Source organism: Apodemus sylvaticus, chromosome 10 (genome assembly GCF_947179515.1).
Source record: "Apodemus sylvaticus chromosome 10, mApoSyl1.1, whole genome shotgun sequence".
Lineage (NCBI taxonomy): Eukaryota > Metazoa > Chordata > Mammalia > Rodentia > Muridae > Apodemus > Apodemus sylvaticus.
In genome coordinates, this window is record NC_067481.1 from 96,937,812 (window position 1) to 96,956,855 (window position 19,044).

The 19,044-nt window shown below is 52.7% G+C and overlaps 1 protein-coding gene across 2 annotated transcripts; it reads left to right on the forward strand.

The window, feature by feature from the left end:
- The first annotated feature begins 281 nt into the window (after nt 1–281).
- On the forward strand, nt 282–18,969 carry Traf7 (TNF receptor associated factor 7). Of its 2 annotated transcripts, none has more exons than XM_052195562.1 (20): nt 282–440; nt 8,641–8,756; nt 9,148–9,205; nt 11,212–11,306; nt 13,149–13,265; nt 13,727–13,819; nt 14,028–14,061; nt 14,609–14,792; nt 14,901–15,029; nt 15,457–15,748; nt 15,940–15,988; nt 16,065–16,192; nt 16,365–16,447; nt 17,120–17,159; nt 17,252–17,368; nt 17,451–17,573; nt 17,750–17,869; nt 17,958–18,089; nt 18,171–18,290; nt 18,454–18,969. In XM_052195562.1, the coding sequence occupies exons 2-20, from the start codon at nt 8,679–8,681 to the stop codon at nt 18,466–18,468; spliced, it is 2,007 nt and encodes a 668-aa protein (XP_052051522.1). In that variant the 5' UTR covers nt 282–440; nt 8,641–8,678; the 3' UTR covers nt 18,469–18,969. The 2 variants fall into 2 exon arrangements, with proteins under 2 accessions (XP_052051522.1, XP_052051521.1); XM_052195561.1 differs by having other exon boundaries at nt 283–440; nt 14,901–15,035.
- The last annotated feature ends 75 nt before the right edge of the window (nt 18,970–19,044 follow it).

A 19,044-nucleotide genomic window follows, 5' to 3' on the forward strand; every position in this document is an offset into this window, starting at 1 on the left:
GGACCATCTCTAAGGAAGTGCCCACCTTCCTCCACTGCTGATACGCTCCTCAAGCTATCCTGCAGTTTCCACCAATCGTACCGTGGAGTTTGTTTTGGAGGCGGTATCTTGGGTAGCTCGAATATCCTCCTGGTTGTAGAGCCATTGAGTCCATGAGTGACAAGTCTAGTTAGTCAATCAAATTCCAATCTGCAACATAGAGTGATTCTGAAGCTACCAATCCGCTCCTTCAGTGCAGAGGTCGCCGGAAGTCGTAGTTTAGGAAGCTCAAAGAGTAAAGCAGCCCCCAGAGTTCCTGCCGTCCGTGAACTACAAGTCCCGACCTGCACAGTGCCCCGGGACTTCCGGCTTCTGTATCCTGTACCTTTCCCGGCCGCGGGCCGAGAGGGGCAAGATGATGCCGGAGGGTGTAGCCGCTGCTCCCGGGCAGCCGCGGGCGGGTGAGTGAGCGCGCGGAGCACTGGACCCCGGGCTCCTTCTTCCGGGGAGTGCGGTGGGGCGCCGGCTGGTTATGGGAGCGTCGCGAGCGGTCGTGGGCCTAGCCTAGGGGGCGGGACTGAAACAGCTGGGGTCTCTGCCTCTGTAAGTCCTCCTTCTGACTCTCAGTAGATCTATCTGTCACTCCTTCCCTTCACTCTCTCCTTCGTTCTCGCTGCACTCCTACGTTTTTTGAGTGCTGCCTGTGTGCCAAGCAGTATCCTAGGCTCTGGAGAGTCGGCGGAGAACCGGATTCCAAACTGATAAGCTCATCTGGTACGCGGTTTTGAGACAGATCATTCTGCCTCTAGGGTCCTGTGCATTGCACGCAGTTTAGCAGCGTTTCTGAGTTTGTTCCCTGTGTTTTTACGACAAAAATGTCTCAAGACTTTGGTAAATGTCTCCTTGTGGCAACTCACCTGCAGTACTGTTACTCTAAGAGGAACAAGAGACTGACAAAAAGTTAAAAATCATGAGGAACTGTGATAAGTATTACGGAGGGGGGGGGAACTGAACACACATAAAGCGTTGGGCGTTCATAAATCTTTGGTAGGGAGCCCTATGGTTAGCCAAAGACCTGATGGAGAAGCAGTCAGTCTTGAGACATTGCGGGAAGAACCTTACAGGCAGAGGGAGTTAGAGGGACAAAGGCGCTGTGAGGAAGGGCTTGGAGCAAGCCAGCAAGCACAAACAAGTGATAGGTGAGGTTAAGAGGCAGATCAGGGCAAAGTCTGAGAGCCTTCTGATATGCGTAATGATTTATGATTCAAGTGAGATAGTGAGGAACTAGATCAGCGCCTTCTAGCCCTCACTAGAGGCCAGTTGTCCCAGCCTAGATTCTTTTGAGCCAGGCCAACATGATCAGATGAGGATGAAGTCTAGAGATATCTGCCAGTTCAGTTTCATCTCCCCTACTGCCCCTCCCCCTGCACACACAGGCTCATTCCTTTGCAGACCGTTCACTGTTGGCCTTGTTCTTCAGTCGTCTTTGGGCTTCTCCATGTCCCAGATACCTTTCTTGATGGTCTTTGTGGCAGGCGCTGCTTCAGTCATAAAGGCACTCCTGAAGATACTCCATACATTCATGTTTCTCTGGAAACTCAAGTCCCTATACCCTGAGGTCCTAAATCTATTTGCAGCTGTCTCTTCAGGAAATGAGAAGGACTATGCTCATCCTGACTAAGGTGACCACAGATGAGGAAGGAGTGGCCAAGAGTATTGCCCAAATCCGAGAAGTCCCTTAGTGTAACTTCTTGTAGCTGTACATCAGAGTTTTTCTGGAAATGAATAGGAAAGATCAGGGTGTTTAGTTATGATCTGAGGCTGACAGATGGAAACAAATGGGGCTTCGTGCCCTTCTTTCCCTCTAGCTTCTAAACAGTCTTTGGGGCTATCACCCGGAGGGTATACATCTTGGATGAGACAATGCCTGGTGTGGAAAATAGGAAGAAGGTGCAGCTGAGGCTATCTCTGATAGCTCCTTTCAGACTTTGATCCATTAAAATGTCTTATAGTGAGAAATACAATCTCCTTCAAGGTAAAGCACCTTACTCAGTTATTCCTCTCTTGAATGGTCAAAGTAGAATTTGAACCCAGGTCTGTCTGAGTCTAGAGCCCATGGTCCCAACTACTCTGTCCTAAGTGCCATATGTGGGAAGTGCCAGCCTGTGCCTGCTTTTAAGAACTGTCAGCTGGGCTTCTGGACTGCGGGAGCCAGGCAGACACAATGTAAGCTGGAGGCTGTTAGTTTGGGTGGCAGATCCTCGTGGATCGCCACCGGAAGATTTCTAACATAGAATAGTTGATAAATTTAGGCTGCCAGGTTCTGCGCACAGCAGGGGGGTGGAGTGGGGAGAGCTGTCAGCTGGTTTTGTCTTGCTGGAGACAAGGGTTTCCATAAATCTGGTCTTAACCAGCAAGTGGGTAACCAGCACTTTATTAGATCTCTGACTGGCTTGTGTATGAGAAGCCCTTAGAGAAGAACCCAGCAAACCCACATCCTTCAACAGATGGCATCCCGAGAATGCCAGTCTTAGGGAAGAGTAACATGACTTAAGGAAACAGACTACTAAGACTGAGGTAATAATGTAGGACCTGATGCTTCTTGAACACCCCAAGCAGAAGAGGTCACAGTATAGAAGCCAAGAAAGAAGGCCATCCAGTCCCAAGAGGCCCAGGGGAGGACGCCTGTTGTATGGGGCAGGGGGAAGGGATGCAAGGGAGGCAAGCAGCCTTGAAATCCAGGTTTGGAGGGTGGAGCGGCTGTGAGTGCCAGAAGCAGGTGTGTAGTGTGGTGTGGGACTGGGAGGGCTCTGCTGTCCATTCTGCCTGGCCTGGCACCTCAGTGATTTACCCAAGCTTCTGTGGGGTGGGAAGAAGCAGACCCTGGACCTGCTGCCACAAGTTTGACAGCAGTTAGATTTGTTTGAGGCAGCAGGGCCTAGAATGGGATGACACATACCTCAGAGCGCTCTTTCTGTCAGCTCCAGATCTGGCTATCCTCCTCCCCCAGAAGCCCTCTGCACTTCTAGACAGAAAAAAAAAGCCTGATTCCTATACCACAGCCATGGCAAATAAATGCTAGTGAGGTGAGGCTAGGGCCACTGGCAGCAGGGGAGTGAGGTTCACTGGACTCTGAGGGGTTCAGCCTGGGTAGGCAAGGTACAGAGGCTGGATATGGGGTATAAGGAGGAAGCAGAACACTGGGAAGGAGAGGCATGCTAAGGGACCCCACCACTGAGCTGGGATTGTGGACGTAGACAGTAGGAAAACTGAGGGCAGAGGCTGAGCTGGGGGGCTGGGAAGGACGGAGGCCAACAGGGTTCTTTCTTTCCAGAGTTTTTAGAGATTCTGGGAGATCTTCACGTCTGAGGCACGCTGGGGATCTTGGCTGTAATACTCTGCCTGTTTGGGATGGAAAAGATGTGCTTAAGGGGACATTCACGGGAACAGCCAGGGAAAGTGCATGTATCTTTGCTATGGCAACCAAGTCTGTTTCTATAGGATTTGGCGTCCAGACCTGGTTTTGAGCCCAGGGGAGCTGAAGTAGGGGCTGGACATTTTTCAGGCCCCTACACTGGCTTCCTCATGCCTGGGACTCTGGCAAGTGTGACCAGAGGGTGCTCTGGCTGAAGTCCAGAGTGTTGACCACCCACAGCTCAGGCAGGACTGGAGCCGTGAGCTGCCTGTCTACTGGTGATGACAGCCAAGATGTGTGTGTGTGTGTGTGTGTGTGTGTGTCTGTCTGTCTGTCTGTCTGGTCTCCAAGATAGAGTATCACTGTCTATCCCAGGCTGGCCTTAGAGCAATCCTGCCTCAGGCTCTCAAACTTTTTGTCTTTAAAGAGACCAGATCTTGGGGCTGGAGAGAGCTCAGTGTTCAAGAACAGAGCACACGCTCTTGCAGACGACCCAGGTCAGCTCTCAGGGCCTCGTGGCAGCTCACAGGACCCAGTGCTCTCCTGTAGCCTCTGTGTGAGCACTGCGTGTTTTGTACACATTCATACATGTAGGCAAAACAGTAACACATACAAAATTAGATAAATAAATCTTTTTTTTTTTTTTTTTGATCTTAAAAAGATTCTTAGCCGGGCGGTGGTGGCTCACGCCTGTAATCCCAGCACTCTGGGAGGCAGAGGCAGGCGGATTTCTGAGTTCGAGGCCAGCCTGGTCTACAGAGTGAGTTCCAGGACAGCCAGGGCTATACAGAGAAACCCTGTCTCAAAAAAACCAAAAATCAAAAAAAAAACAAAAAACCAACAACAACAACAAAAGATTCTTGAGGGATTGGTTAAGAGAGCGCTCCCTGAAGTTGAATTCCTTGTGTTCACACTGAGTTGCTCACAACCACTTAAAACTCTGACTCCAGGGAATCCAGCTCTCCTTCTGGTTTCTGTAGGTACCAGTACACATGCATGCTTAAACACACACACACACACACATGTTTTTTCTTCTTTTTAAGATAAATCTTGGGGGAGCTGGAAAGTCTGCTCAGTGGATAAGAGCACTCATTGAATAAGACCTCAGTTCGATTCCCAGCACCTACATAGAGGTGCAACACCTTCTCAAACACCAGACACGCACGAAGGTAAAACAGTTGTATACATAAAATAATAAAGATAAATCTAAAAGAAAAGATAAGTCTTGATCTGGGGAGATAGCTCAACAGATAAGGGCATTTGTCTGCAAGCCTGATGATCTGGAGACCTGAGGTCAGTCCCTGGTACCCACAGGACACCAGGAAGAGAACAAACTCCCACGAGATGTCTTCTGACTTCCATGTGTGCTCCCGTGTGTGTGTGTGTGTGTGTGTGTGTGTGTGTGTGACACACACACACACAAAGTGCCATCCTAGTGTGGGAGAGATCAGTGTGGACTTGTGCCTGTTGCCAGGCGTGGCAACCTGCGAGGAAGGAGAGAGCCTACTTCCACAGTTTATTTTCTGAGCACTGCACACTTGTGTAGGGAAGGTGGTACACACATATACGTGGTACACACATATACTGAAGCGCACACACAGAAAAATAAGTGGGAAAAGAATCAGAAAAAGGAAAAAAAGGAAAATGAGAAGTAAGATTCTGTTGCCAACTGCCATGCCTTATGCCGGTCATCCCAGCCTGTGGAGGTTAAAGCAGGAAGATCATTAGTGCGAAACCAGCCTGAGCTATAGTGAGACTGTCTTAAAACATTTTTAGGCCGGGCACTGGTAGCACATGTATTTAATCCCAGCACTTGGGAGGCAGGCACAGGTGGATCTCTGTGAGTTCAAGGCCAGCCTGGTCTACAAAGTGAGTTCCAAAACAGCCAGGGCTACACAGAGAAATCCTGTCTTGAAAAAATAAATCTCGGGACTGGGAACAGGGCTCAGTGGTAGAGCACTTGTCCAGGCTGTATGAGATCCCAAGTTTAATTTCCTTTTTTTTTTTCCTAAAATTGTATACTTTTATTTATCTTTATTATTTGACAGTTTTGTCTTATGTATGTCTGTTTACCACAGGTGTGCCTGGTCCCTATGGAGGTTAGAAAAGCACATCAGATCCTTTGGAACAGGAGCTACAGCTGCTGTGAGCCAGAGTGGGTGCTGGGAATTGAACTCAGGGACACTAAGGCATCTCATCAGCTGAGTTCAGACAGAGTTTCAAGGCAGAGTTTCTCTATATAGCCTTGGCTATCCTAGAACTCTCTCTGTAGACTAGGCTGGCCTCAAACTCACAGAGATCCACCTGCCTCTGCCTCCCCAGTGCTGGGATTGAAGGCATGTACCACTACAGCCCAGCACTAAGTTCAGTTTTTAATACCACTTTAAAAAAATCTGAAAGAATTCCGTTTCTTAGGGGCTTATATGTTCTGGACTCCACAGATAGTCTTGGACTTGGGAGAGGGGCAGAGAGCTTAAATGGCAAATCCTGGCTTAGCTCACTGCCCATAGCTCTTTTCCAATTTGAGAATGGGTTGCCATCTTTGTGGGAAGCTGTCCTTCCGCTCTGGGAATTAGAGGACAGGAGAGATCAGACTTCCAGGACACAGAACCCCAAAGGAGTTCCCACTGAGATAAACAGCTTTCTGCCAGAGAGCCTTCAGCAGCCTGGTGGGTTTGACTTGTGTGACAGTTTCCCTGCTGTCTGGGGCCTGCCCCCCACAGCTGCTGAATCCTGTTTTTGTAAAGCTTAGACCCTGAAAACATAACCTTCAGTGCTACTCAATCCTGTGGAGGGTGGTGGCTACCTTGTGGGGTTTGCACGGATTGAGGCTCTGGACCCTAGCCTGAGGTTAGCCTACCTTGGGTCCCTGAAGGAGGCTGAACCAGCGTGAACTGGGAATATGCTGCCGCTTTCCCAGTTCATTTTGGCCCCATGCTTCCTCTCAGGCTGGTTCTGGTCCCCTGTACTGACTCTATAGTCTGGCTGCTGATTTGTGTGTCGCCATGTGTACTTTTTCTCTTAACCTTATGATAGAGTGAGGCCTAACCAGGCACTGTGTTCTTGGGCTCACAGGCCAGAGTAACAGGTGCTAGGAAACAACTCTATAGAATGTAGAGTTGTCTGTCTGTCTCTCTCTTTTTTTTTTTTTCTGTCTGTCTCTTAATACCACCCAGTGAGCCCACTTCCTAGGTTTATCCAAAGGGTTGAACCTTTCACACTTACAGAGCAAGCCCTGAATGAAGCCCCCAGGTTTAGGCTGGCTGAAAGTCAAAGGAGCAAAAGGTGTGTGCTAGGAGGGGCCACTGTTCTACAAACAATCACCAGCTTTGCTCAAACCCACAGGCTCCCTGCAGGGAAGAGGGTCACAGTCAACTGGGCACTCTCCTCTCAGGAGGCCACCTAGTGATTCACACATTTATCCTTGCTTGTCTCTGTGACAAACAAGACCCTGGCAGGCTGTCGAGAACCTTTCTCCTCAGGAAGGAGACTGACTGCTGGGGGAAAGGGGCCGAAGAATGCAGGGTGACCCTCAGGCCACATTCACATCTCCGCAGGCTCCCTCCTCTGCGCTTGTCTTTCCCTAGAGTCCAGTCTAAAGTATAGAGAGCCAAGCCCTAGGATCATGGTTGAGCCTTGCGGTGTCTGGTGGTCTAGAGGCTGGTGTAATGGAGGGAGGAAGTGACCACCACAGAGCCTCTGGCTCACACTGGCAACTGCGGTGGCAGCCGTGTGCCATGAGGCTACGGTCAGGACAAGGCAGGCCTTTGCCTGCCTTTTAGAGAGCTCCACTTACCTGTACTTGAGGGTGTCTAGAGTGACAGGTGGCAGGTGCCTGACAGTGCAGGGGCAGGAGCTACCCTGATTTGTGAGTTGGGGTGAGGGGTTTCTGGTGCAGTTGACAGCTGAAGAGGTAGGTGAGGCCTGGGGAGTAAAAGGAAAGGACCAAGAGTCAGCCGGGGTTGCAGAGGGTGGGAGCCAGTCCTTCCTCAATGCCCTGTGGTGGGAGCTAAACAAGTCTGAGTAAAGCAGGACATACTTGGTGGCCTTCAAGTGTTTGTGTGGAAGAGACAGTGCCAGGAGGGCCTGAGAGCATGGTGCATGCACTGTCCCTAGGGTCTGGGGGTAGAAACTGTCCCACCTCGACTGAGCCTGGGCTTAGCACGTGATCCACCGGGACCGTCTGGAGCGCTCTCCCTTCCTGTTACTTGTCTGTCCTCGCGGGCCTTGGCACAGACCAGGCTATCCTGTGGTGTGGTCCTGGCCTGTGGAATGGGTGCTCCAGTGCCATGGCTCCCTAGAAGGTGGCTTCAAAGGCTGCCCATGGGCCGTGAGCCCGAAGAATGCGTGCCGCCTGTTTGTTGAACAGTGGTGACTTAGTGCCACCCTTGCGGAATCCTGAGACTACGGCCTCCCTTAGGGGATACCTTCTGATGATGCTGTGTCTCTGCATGTCTTCTATAGCTGTTTGTCACAGGGTGGGTGTTGTCCTGGACCTGTCCTGAGTATGACCTACTAACTGGGTCTTTTTTAATCTTCCCTTCCCTGTAGATGACACATATCTACCCTTTCTCCTGACCCTCTTTTCTGGGTTGAGTAGGGACACTGGCCCTTGTATGCTGTCATTGTCCCCCTGCTACCTTAGCTCCTGAGTGGTACAGTTTTTATGGGTGATCTCCATTAGTTCAGTTCTAAGATTTACCTTTTTCCTGTGACTTGCCCTGTATGACCACATCTGGGAGACAGGCCCAAGTGACTGCCCATGGGTTCTTTGTGGTCCTGGCTGGGACCTGATAGCATGTGCTATGGCAGAGAGCACATTCATGTGCTCTGGTGGGTTCTCATGTGACTAAGTCCTGGTGTGTGTGGGTGGGTGGGTGGGTGGGCAGAAAGCGAGACCCCAGCCTTAGTCATAGGAACATTTGACCTGCAGAGAAGTAGACCTTGAAGTGACTGGCTGTAATCAGGACCAGAGGATTAGCCGGCACAGATAGGGTTTCTCACGTCAGGATAAAGTTGGCTTCCTCAAAAGGTCCAGGCCTGAAGGGATGGTACCACTACCGCCTGAATAGGGTAGGCAGGAAGGCCCTTGCCCACTGTGGATCTACTAGCATGGCACTAGAGGCAAGAAGTTAAGACCTGCCCTGAGTTGAACTGCCCAGAAATCTACCAGGTGGGGAAGCTCTGCTAACCTGCAGGAGCCCAGGACGCCACCACTGAAGCCCCTCATTTGTGTCTTCCCATAGGGCACACTGCCCAAGGAGCCTGGATGCCTCTCTAGAGCATGAGCTCAGCCCAGAGTGCCCGCTACAATCGCTTCTCCGGGGCCCCCGCCAGCCTGCCCTCATCAGACAGCAGTGGGGTAAGAGAAGGCCTGCCCTCTGCTGCATACCACACCCCAGGCCCCCAGCATGCTATCTGTATCTATCTATCTGTCTATCTATCTATCTATCTATCAATCAATCATTTTATATTTATATATATATATATATATATATATATATATATATATATATATATATATATATATATATATATATATATATAGAGAGAGAGAGAGAGAGAGAGAGAGAGAGAGAGAGAGAGAGAGAGATAACTTGGCACTGAGGACAGAGCTACAGCTCTTGAAGGGACCCTTGGGATAACCTGTGCCTGTTGATGGTGTGTCCCTGCATATGCACACAGGTGGGCCACAAGCAGGTCAGCATGTGTGACCCTATGGATATTGCATTAAGCCTTTTCCATTGTCTTAGACCAGGATGGAAACGACCTTTGGGCCTACCTTCTCGACCGTCACCACCATCACCAAAGGTGAGCCTGACCAGGAAGAATCTGTACTCTGCTGGGATGCAGGGCACCTCCCGGTAGGGTGCTCTCCTGGCTGCTGCTTGCCGTGTCTCAGTCTCTAGACAGTTAGGCAGTCCTGTTCGTGCCTCACCTTTGTTATTAGTGCCCCCTCTTCTTCCCTCTGGGGCCAGTCTTGACCTTCCTGGCACCACTAGTTATATCTATCCTATTATAGCAACCCTGCCTCAGCCCAACCATGACTCCTAGTGTCCAAAAGTGTGAGTGGCACAGCACCTTTTCTCGGGTGGGATCTGGTGCCATCAGACAGTGCTTCAAGAGATCGTAGCATAGGTGGGGCCGTGAGGCAGCATCCGTGCTGAGGCTAGAGAGGGCCCGGCTTCTGGGGCACGCTGTTCCGCTTTTCAGTGCTCACTCCACCGCAGGAGTGCACCAGCTACTAATTGGTTTTTTAATTGCCTTCCCGTGGCTGAAGGTGCACGCCAGGGCCTTTTATTCCTGGATGACCTGAGAAGGCTCTGAAAGGGCCTCTACCACACCCCTACCCAGGAGGCCATTGCTTAACAGTTCATATACCTTTAGAAACTACACAGTGTCTGTCACCACTGTTGAGGGTTCCAGAGACAAAATGGCATGTGGTCTGCTATACCCTGGTTTCTGCCAACTAGGCAGCAATGTACCAGTACTTGCCCCATCTGGCTCTTCTTGTTACAGATGGAGAAACTGAGGCCCAGTCACAGGATAGGCAGTCACATTCCTAATCTTGAATGGAGGCCTATAGGGTCCTAGTTGCTGTGACATCTGGATCTGTTTTAACCTGTGCTGGTTGTAGCCTGTCCCTAGCACTGTGGTCTTATAGGGACTGTGAGATGGTTCTCTGGTTCCCATGTGGACCCTTGATCTTTCATTCTTGAGGGATCTCTACTTTCTAGCCCAGGGTGGGCAGGGCATTCTATAGGCTAGAGGAGAGAGACCAAATTCTAGCTCCAGTTCCTGATTCTGGTTGTCCTAGGGAGGAGTAGGGAAGACCTAGACTAGCATGCATTAGCTGAGGGTCTCCAGTCTCCGTGTGCCTCAGTTTCCTCTTCTAGAAAGTCAACCTGGCAGAATTACTTTAAAGATCAAAAGGAAGCCCCAAGTGACCCACCCTGGAAAGATACCAGGCCACTGATGTACTATTTGGGGTTGATTGTAGGTCCAGCTAGGCATGGAACCTTGTACAGGCTCTGAGAAAGAGGCCTTAGTTGGGTTTGGTGGTGTCTGCCTATAATCCTAGCAATTATTAGGGAGGTAGAGGCAGGAAAGTAATGCATTTGAAGTAACCCTGAGCAGTGCAGGGAGAGTCTGTCTCCCTACATTAACCCAGCCTTTGGGAGGCATAGATAGGTTGATCTCTATGAGTTCCAGGTCTCAAAAAGCCAAATTCAACAAGAACTGAATCAGGAGCGATAGCTCAGTGGTTAAAGCACTGGCTTTTCTTCCAGAGGATCCAGGTTCAATTTGCAGCACCCACACAGTGTTTCACAGCAATCTTTAACTCCAGTTCTAGGAGATCCGATGCCATTTTCTGGCTTCCGGGGGGTACCAGGTACATAAGTGGTGTACACACATACATGGTGGTAAAAACACTCATTCACACAAAGTTAAAGAAAAGAAAAGAAAGAAAAAAGAAAAGGCTAGGGATCAGCTGCTGGTGATTGGCATGAGCCAAGTCCTGGGTTGTCTACACCAAAGGAAGGAAGTACATTTAAGTGTCCTGTTGGTAAGCGGGGTGGGGCAGCTAGCAGTCCATTCTCAGTTGTCTGCAGGTCCAGGCTGATGAGACAGGGCCTTCCTGCTGGAAGACAACTCTGGATAACTGTGTCCCAGTCTAGTAGAGGGAGGCTGAGAGCTAGAGCCAGTCTGAAGGGTTCCATAGACCCTGAAGGGCTCCCTCCGCCAGCTGTCTCCACCACGTCAGCCTCTTCCTCCACTGACAGTCATGTCATTCAGCCCTTCCCCTCTCTTTTCAGCGGCTGATGGGACCAGCACATACAAACAGCACCGCAGGACACCTTCCTCCTCTAGCACCCTTGCCTATTCGCCACGGGATGAGGAGGATGGCATGGTAGGTGTCCATGATGCAGGAGCCTAGTGTGATTCCCAGCCTCCTGCCAGGCACACCTTCCCGAGGCCCAGGCCCTAGGAGGAGCGAGCCGGAGAGCAGAGCTGGGAGAGCGAGGCACCTGACATCTGAACTCTTGCATCCCTGGACGCAAGAGGAGGCTCCTGTAGGCAGGAGCAGCCAGTTGTGGGATGGTACTTTAGGGTGTGGCCCCTCCTGTAGGCAGGAGCAGCCAGTTGTAGGACGGTGCTTTAGGGTGTGGCCCCTGAAGGCCTGTGTCAGGCCGTTTGGGCTCCATCTTAAGTGAGGTGGGAGCCACAAAAGGTCACTCAAGCAAGTCACCAGTGGGACAGAGCAGGTCTGTCGGGACCAAAGCCCTTCCTCACTCAAGAGGCAGATGAACCAGGCTTCTTTTCCCTTTTCTTTTTGCTTTTATTTTATTTGTTCTTTATTTTTGGTGGGTTTTGTTATTATTTTTATTTGTTTAAGGCAGGGTCTTCATGTAGTCCACATTATCCTGGAACTCACTATGTAGACCAGGATGTCCTTGAACTCAGAGAGATCTGTCTATCTCTGTCTCTGGAGTGTTGGGATCAAAGGAATGTCACCAGGCCCAATCTCTGTTTCCCTTTCAATAGGAAGATAACTGCTGAGTAGGTCTATTACGGACCAGGCTTGCCCTGAGCCTAAGGATGGGTCAGATGTGTGGTACCCGTGCCCTCGCTTCACCTCAAACTCCACCCAACTCCTGATTGCAGTCTGGGCCTTGGAAGGGGATTCATTGTGCTTCTGGTTTTGGATAACTCTGGGGTGTCTGACAGGTTACAGAAACTTTAGAGATGTCCTACAATCTTCTGTTTGCTGTGGGGCATTGGGCAACCATGCCTACCCCACCCCACTGGCTGGCCTCCGTTGCTGTGCTTGGGGTGGGAGCCTGAGAGCTTGCTAGTCAGCAGGCGGGGGAGAGTGCAGCTCTGGGCTAGCTCCTGCCTGGTCCTCTGCCTTCCTCTGCCTGCCATTGCCGCCTGTGCGGGTGTCTGACCCACTTCCTTTAACTTCACCCTCTGGGTCTCACGTGGCATTCCCATGCAAGATGCAACTTGGGACACTGTAAGGAGGGATAGCACTGCCCTGGTGGATCGTGTGTGTACCCAGTCTCTGCCTCCTGCTCAGGGAGACCCAGAGCTGGGATGGCCTGCATCCCAATCCCATGGCTCCTTCCCTGTTCTGGACACAGGCTCAGGAGAGGTAGGTGGGCCTAGCAGTGGGTCCTGCATGGAGGAGAAGCTACGGCGGCAGTAATGCTTGGAATCTGTGCCTCTCTCCCCTCGACCTCATCAAAGTCTGATCCCTTTAGGAGGGATCCCAGGAGGAGGTCAGCCTCTGGTAAAAAGTATTCCTGTCATTACAGCGAACCTCCCTGGCTGGGTTGAGTGACTCTCGGACAAGAAAGCAGCTCAGACCATGGGCACCTCTCCTTGACCAGGCTTCTATCTACGCTTTTCTGTTCAGTAATCTGGGGTCTTAGCTGCTTCAGGACTGGTTGCTGGATGCAGCCTCTCTGCAGCCCACATTCCCTCACGGGAAGCAGGAAGAGGCCTGAGCATGTCCTGTAGAATTGAATAGCAGGAAATCTCTCCATTTACACAAAGAAAGTTGGCAGGCAAGAACGGGCAGCCCAGCACTGAAGGCTAGGGCTGGCCACCACAGGCAGCGGGATTGAGGCCATACCAGCCTCCCACACACAATCCACAGCCTTGAGGGCTTGCTGGAAGTGGGGTGGCTTAGGGGCACCCCTGCCTCCACAGGGCTCAACCCCCTGATAGGCTGCCTCCATCTGTGCAGCCCCCTATCAACACTCCTCGCCGCTCCGACTCAGCCATCTCTGTCCGCTCCCTACACTCCGAGTCCAGCATGTCTCTGCGCTCCACATTCTCGCTGCCTGAGGAGGAGGAGGAGCCGGTAGGTGCGGTAGGCTTGGCAGGAGTCATCTTCCAGGGTGTTACTGCTGCAGTGGCACGGGACACTTTCCCCTCAGACCACACCAACATAGCTCACCCTGAGGGTAGGTCAGACCCGATTAGGGCCTGTAGTCCATGTTGAAGTCTCTGACTCCTGAGAAGGCCTGGGGATGACTGTGGGGAGGCGGGGCTCTGATGGGCTGCTTTGCTAGTCTGTGAGCCAGGAGGGGAGACAATAAGGCAGTCTGAGACTGCAGGTGCCAGATGCGCGGCGTCTCGCTGCTTCAGCCTGCCCCTGAACCACCTCTTGCGTTGGCTCCTGGTCTCTTGTCAGCAGTCGGTGAACGGCCCTGGGCAGGGTGGACATGCGGGCGGTTGGGCAGTCGGTGTCACTGAGGTCTACTAAGCGCCACATCAGCACTCCTGGCCCGTGTCCTGATCGTCTTGCTCCTCTCTGTCTAGGAGCCATTGGTGTTTGCCGAGCAGCCCTCAGTAAAGCTGTGCTGTCAGCTCTGCTGCAGTGTGTTCAAGGACCCTGTGATCACTACATGTGGGGTGAGGCCATAGACACTTGCTCCCCAGCCCAGGGCTGCTTGCCGGCTCTGCTGCTTGGACCCTAGTCCCCTCTTGTCCTCCCAAGCTGGCTGTCCAGCGGGAGCTCTCTGCAGTGGTGTGGGATGGTGCGAGCCCTGGGCTGCCACTGACCTTGACTGGAGGGAAGACAGTCACAGCTCTCCCCCAAGTCCACTCTCTGTCCCCACAGCACACCTTCTGCAGACGATGCGCCTTGAAGTCAGGTAGGTGTGTGTGTGCCTCCTGTCCAGACCTGTGAGGTTGGTGGGTAATTCTGCTCTGCTATTTCCCGGGTAGCCAGCAGAGGCCACCAGTTTCTTAACCAGGCATGTGTGGCCTCTGCCAGGGCTTGACTAGTGTCACAAGAGCTCAGGCCTGGCAAAGGACCTTGACAGCAAAGCAGACCTCCAACTCCTGGGGTCTCTACCAGGAGAGCCGTGGCTGTGGTGGGTGTGGGCTGGGTCCCAGGGTGAGGGCTGGGGCTCCAACAGGTGCTGTTGTCCCTGGCAGTCCCTGCTTCTTCTCCACACCCAGCTGGCTGTCCTTCTACCGTCTGTCACCACCCATTCATCCTCTGGGAGGTCTGCTGGGCAGCTCTTCCTGCACCGGCACCTTGGGGCAGACGGAAGAGTGGACGAGGCACCTGGAGGGCTTCTCTCCACCTGCCGCGCCACTGCATCTCCCTCCCCAGGACTTGACTTCCCACTGGGCAAAGCTGCCAGGGAGAGGTGGCTGGGTAGGTGGTGGGCTCAACATGTCCTCCTCTCCCAGAGAAGTGTCCTGTGGACAATGCCAAGCTGACAGTGGTGGTGAACAACATTGCAGTAGCCGAGCAGATTGGAGAGCTCTTCATACATTGTCGGCATGGCTGCCATGCAGCAGGCACTGGGAAACCTGGTGTCTTTGAGGTAGACCCAAGGGGCTGCCCCTTCACCATCAAGCTTAGTGCCCGGAAGTGAGTACCTTCTGGTCCTCTCCCTCCCTGGGGTTTCCGAGCACCTTTACCTCTCTGGGGCTACATTGTGGGGTCTCAGCTCAGCCCCTGTGTCCTGTGCATGCACAGGGACCACGAGAGTAGTTGTGACTACAGACCTGTGCGCTGCCCTAACAACCCCAGCTGCCCACCCCTTCTCAAGATGAATCTCGAGGCCCACCTGAAAGAATGCGAGCACATCAAGTGTCCCCACTCTAAGTACGGGTGAGTGGGTGGGGGCGGGGGCTGGTGGGTCTGAGTTCCTAGGCTGAGGGCTTCTGTGAGCAGAACAGGTTGGAAGTGGGGTATCAGGGAAGGTGGGTAAAGGGGCATAGATTTGAACAAATGGTTGGAATGGGTGTGAAGGGGAAGCAGGGGAAAAAAAAGATCTTGCCCAGCATTGGGAGCAGGGAGGCTGGTGATAGGCAGACGCTTCATCCTTAGAGAGGGGTCCTGAAGCTTTCTGGGGGTATCAGAATTCACTGGTGTGATGTCCTGACTACTGGGTGGCGGAGGTCAAGAAGGTTGCTGATCTGGGGGTACTGAGCATGGCCATGATGACTCTAGAGAGATTTAATGGGGTCAGGGAGGCTTAAGGGGTCAGTTCCGCCAGCCAGGCAGGTGGGCAGCTGTGCTGTTCCCCCAGGTGCACATTTATTGGGAATCAGGACACCTATGAGACGCACTTAGAAACATGCCGCTTTGAGGGCCTGAAGGAGTTCCTGCAGCAGACCGATGACCGCTTCCACGAGATGCATGTGGCACTGGCCCAGAAGGACCAGGAGATTGCTTTCCTGCGCTCCATGCTGGGCAAACTCTCAGAGAAGATTGACCAGCTGGAAAAGAGCCTTGAGCTCAAGTTTGATGTCCTGGATGAGAACCAGAGCAAGCTCAGCGAGGACCTCATGGAATTCCGGAGAGATGCGTCCATGTTGAATGTGAGTAGGTGAGGGCTGTAGTGGTGGGACTCGGGAGGACAGATTGGGGTCTCCTCTGGCCTTCGCTCCTGGTGCTCAGGGTTCAGGATCTACGTTCCAGTAAGAGCTGACCCTAGGCCCAGAGCTCTGTAGCTTCACCACAGATCATGTGAGCCCCACCCACCCATTTTCTGCCATTCTTGGCCCTGCAGGATGAGCTGTCTCACATCAATGCACGCCTGAACATGGGTATCCTTGGATGTGAGTATAGCCTGCCCCTGCTCCCACGTTGTCCCCAGAGCCCTACTGGTCCCTCATTAACCTCTCCCATTTGTAGCCTATGACCCTCAGCAGATCTTCAAGTGCAAAGGGACCTTTGTGGGACACCAGGGCCCTGTCTGGTGTCTCTGTGTCTATTCCATGGGTGACCTGCTCTTCAGTGGCTCTTCTGACAAGACGATCAAGGTGAGTGGGGCCCTGTTCCACAGGCCCTGCAGCACGGCTGGGCTCAGCTGGGCACTGCATGCCACCTAAGCTATCCTTCTCCATGGATGGGTCTTCTCTTCTAATGGCTGCTATTCTGCCCTTTTGTCACCAAACCTACCCTGCTGGACCTGGTCTGACCTGATCTCTGCAGGTATGGGACACGTGTACAACTTACAAGTGCCAAAAGACACTGGAAGGTCATGATGGTATTGTGCTGGCGCTCTGTATCCAGGGGTGAGTCTTAATATGGGGCCCGCTGGCCACAAAGCAGCACTAAAATGTGCTGTACTGCCACACTGTGGGCCCTGAGCCTGTGTTTGAACCTGTGTAGCTTGTGTCTCTGCCATCTCTGGAGCACTCACACCTGAGCAATATTGGATACCTAGGTGACAGTCTATAAAACCCCAGGAGAACTTGGCCCAGCCCTAATGTGCTAGGTGCCAGAGGTGGCACTCTTAGAGAGGAGGATAGCTCACCTGTGACCAGGACAGCTAGCACCTTGGGCTTCACTCTGGTTAGAGTTGATATAGGAGCTACCATGAATAAGCTGTCAGTAGGCTCTTCCCACGGCTGGCTAACCTTTCTCGTGTCTTGTTGGGTTTGCTGGGTGTGGTGATTCTAGGTCTTGCCCAGCTTTTCCTGCGGTGGTAGCCGCCCTGGGGCTTGGTATTCAGAATAGGTGACCTCCGTGCTTGCTCAGCCCAGCCATCAGATGTTTCGCAGCCTATTTGTTCACATCCAACTATGCACACAGAGAATGGCACTGAGGAGCAGCAGTAGCCCTGAGACCAAGCCACATTAGATCCTGGGGCTAGCCAGGGCATAGTAGCTAGGGCTAGCTAGGGCATAGTAGCCTCTTCTGCTTCCTGTTGACTCTGCTTCCCTGTGTTGACTTTGCTTCCCTAGGTGTAAACTGTACAGTGGATCTGCAGACTGCACTATCATTGTGAGTGGGCACAGGGTGAGAGGGGTTGGGGGTCGAGAAGACCCATTGGTCTTTGCTTCCTCACTAATCCCAAGTCCTCCCCCTCCCCACAGGTATGGGACATCCAGAACCTGCAGAAGGTGAACACCATCCGGGCCCACGACAACCCTGTGTGCACACTGGTGTCTTCCCATAACATGCTCTTCAGTGGCTCCCTGAAAGCTATCAAGGTACAGGCAAGGAGTGTGCGTGGACTGGGGGCTCCTGGGGCAATGGATACCCTCCTACCCAGGCTCATGGCCATCCCTACAGGTCTGGGACATCGTGGGCACTGAGCTAAAGTTGAAGAAAGAACTCACAGGCCTCAACCACTGGGTGCGGGCCCTGGTGGCAGCACAGAGCTATCTGTACAGTGGCTCTTACCAGACAATCAAGGTGTGCCAAGCTACCCCTGGTGGCAGGGACTTGTCCTACTGTCCTTCCTAGGGTGACCTAGAGCCTCTTCTGCCCTCTCCCTACCCTCCAGCATGCTCTCAGCTGTCTCTCCTGGATCCCTGAGCCCAAGGTAAGCAGGTGTCTGGCCTGAGACTAAGTGACACACTTTCCCCTAGATCTGGGACATTCGGACCCTTGACTGCATCCATGTCCTGCAGACATCTGGTGGCAGTGTGTACTCCATTGCCGTGACGAATCACCACATTGTGTGTGGCACCTATGAAAACCTCATTCATGTAAGGGCTACCATACAGCAGGCCTCCATGGCTTCTGCCCTTGTTGTGGGTCCCTATCTCTAACCTACTGGACTCTGCCCCCTTTCAGGTGTGGGACATTGAATCCAAAGAGCAGGTGCGGACCCTAACAGGCCACGTGGGCACAGTATATGCCCTGGCGGTCATTTCAACACCAGACCAGACCAAAGTCTTCAGTGCATCCTATGACCGGTCCCTCAGGGTAGGTGCTGCCCAGGAGGAGGAGGCCAGAGGTGTCTGGGCCAGGGCAGGCCCTCATATCCCATACCCCTTCCTCCTGTAGGTCTGGAGTATGGACAACATGATCTGCACCCAGACGCTGCTGCGCCATCAGGGCAGTGTAACCGCACTGGCTGTTTCCCGGGGCCGGCTCTTCTCAGGGGCTGTAGATAGTACCGTAAAGGTAAGTGCCTGTGGCTCGGGCCATTGACAGTTGCATAGGACGGAGCTTAAAGAGTGGGTGAGGGGCAAGAGGCCCAGGCAGGTTAACAGGAGAGGGCTGGGAGACTGGCTGGAAGGGAATCCTTGGGCCATACGGGATCTGAAATAGAACTCTTTCATTGCAGGTTTGGACTTGCTAACAGAATCCAGGCCAGGCTTGGCTCGCTCTGGGTCTGTAAGTCAGGCTGGACCTCCATGATGGCCTTGGAATGTCTACCCGTCTCCAAAAGACAGGCTCAACAGCTAGGAAGCATCACCTCTGCCTGTGCTTGGCAAGGGGTCTTTCATAAGGCCCCGCTTACTTGGACCAGAGAAATGCCCAGGCCCTTCTCTGGACACCAGGTCCGATGCTTGCCCGGCCCTACCGTTATATCACTCCACAGACTCTTGTTCTGAGGCAGAGTCTCACTATGTAGCTCTGGCTGGCCTGGAACTCACTATGTCAACCAGGCTGGCCTCCAACTCACAGATCTGCCTGCCTCCACCTCCCAAGTGCTGGGAGTAAAGGCGTGCGCCACCGCCCCCGCTCCTGGCAGGACCCAGATGGACCACGGGTCCTTTTTACTCACCTTTTCTACTGGTTTTAGACTGTATATAGATTTTATTACTTCTCTGTTGAAATAAAAGCTGCACAGACTGTGGTTGTGAGTGAGACAGCTTCTTGGGACCATCACTGACATGACCCCAAGGGCATTGGTATGCTCGGGCACGGATGG

Coding starts and splice junctions, on each gene's coding strand:
- Traf7 (XM_052195561.1), top strand. CDS start 8,679: ATGAGCTCAGCCCAGAGTGCCCGCTACAATCGCTTCTCCGGGGCCCCC. Junction 9,206..11,211: donor CGTCACCACCATCACCAAAG/GTGAGCCTGACC, acceptor CTCTCTTTTCAG/CGGCTGATGGGACCAGCACA. Junction 18,090..18,170: donor CCTATGACCGGTCCCTCAGG/GTAGGTGCTGCC, acceptor TTCCTCCTGTAG/GTCTGGAGTATGGACAACAT.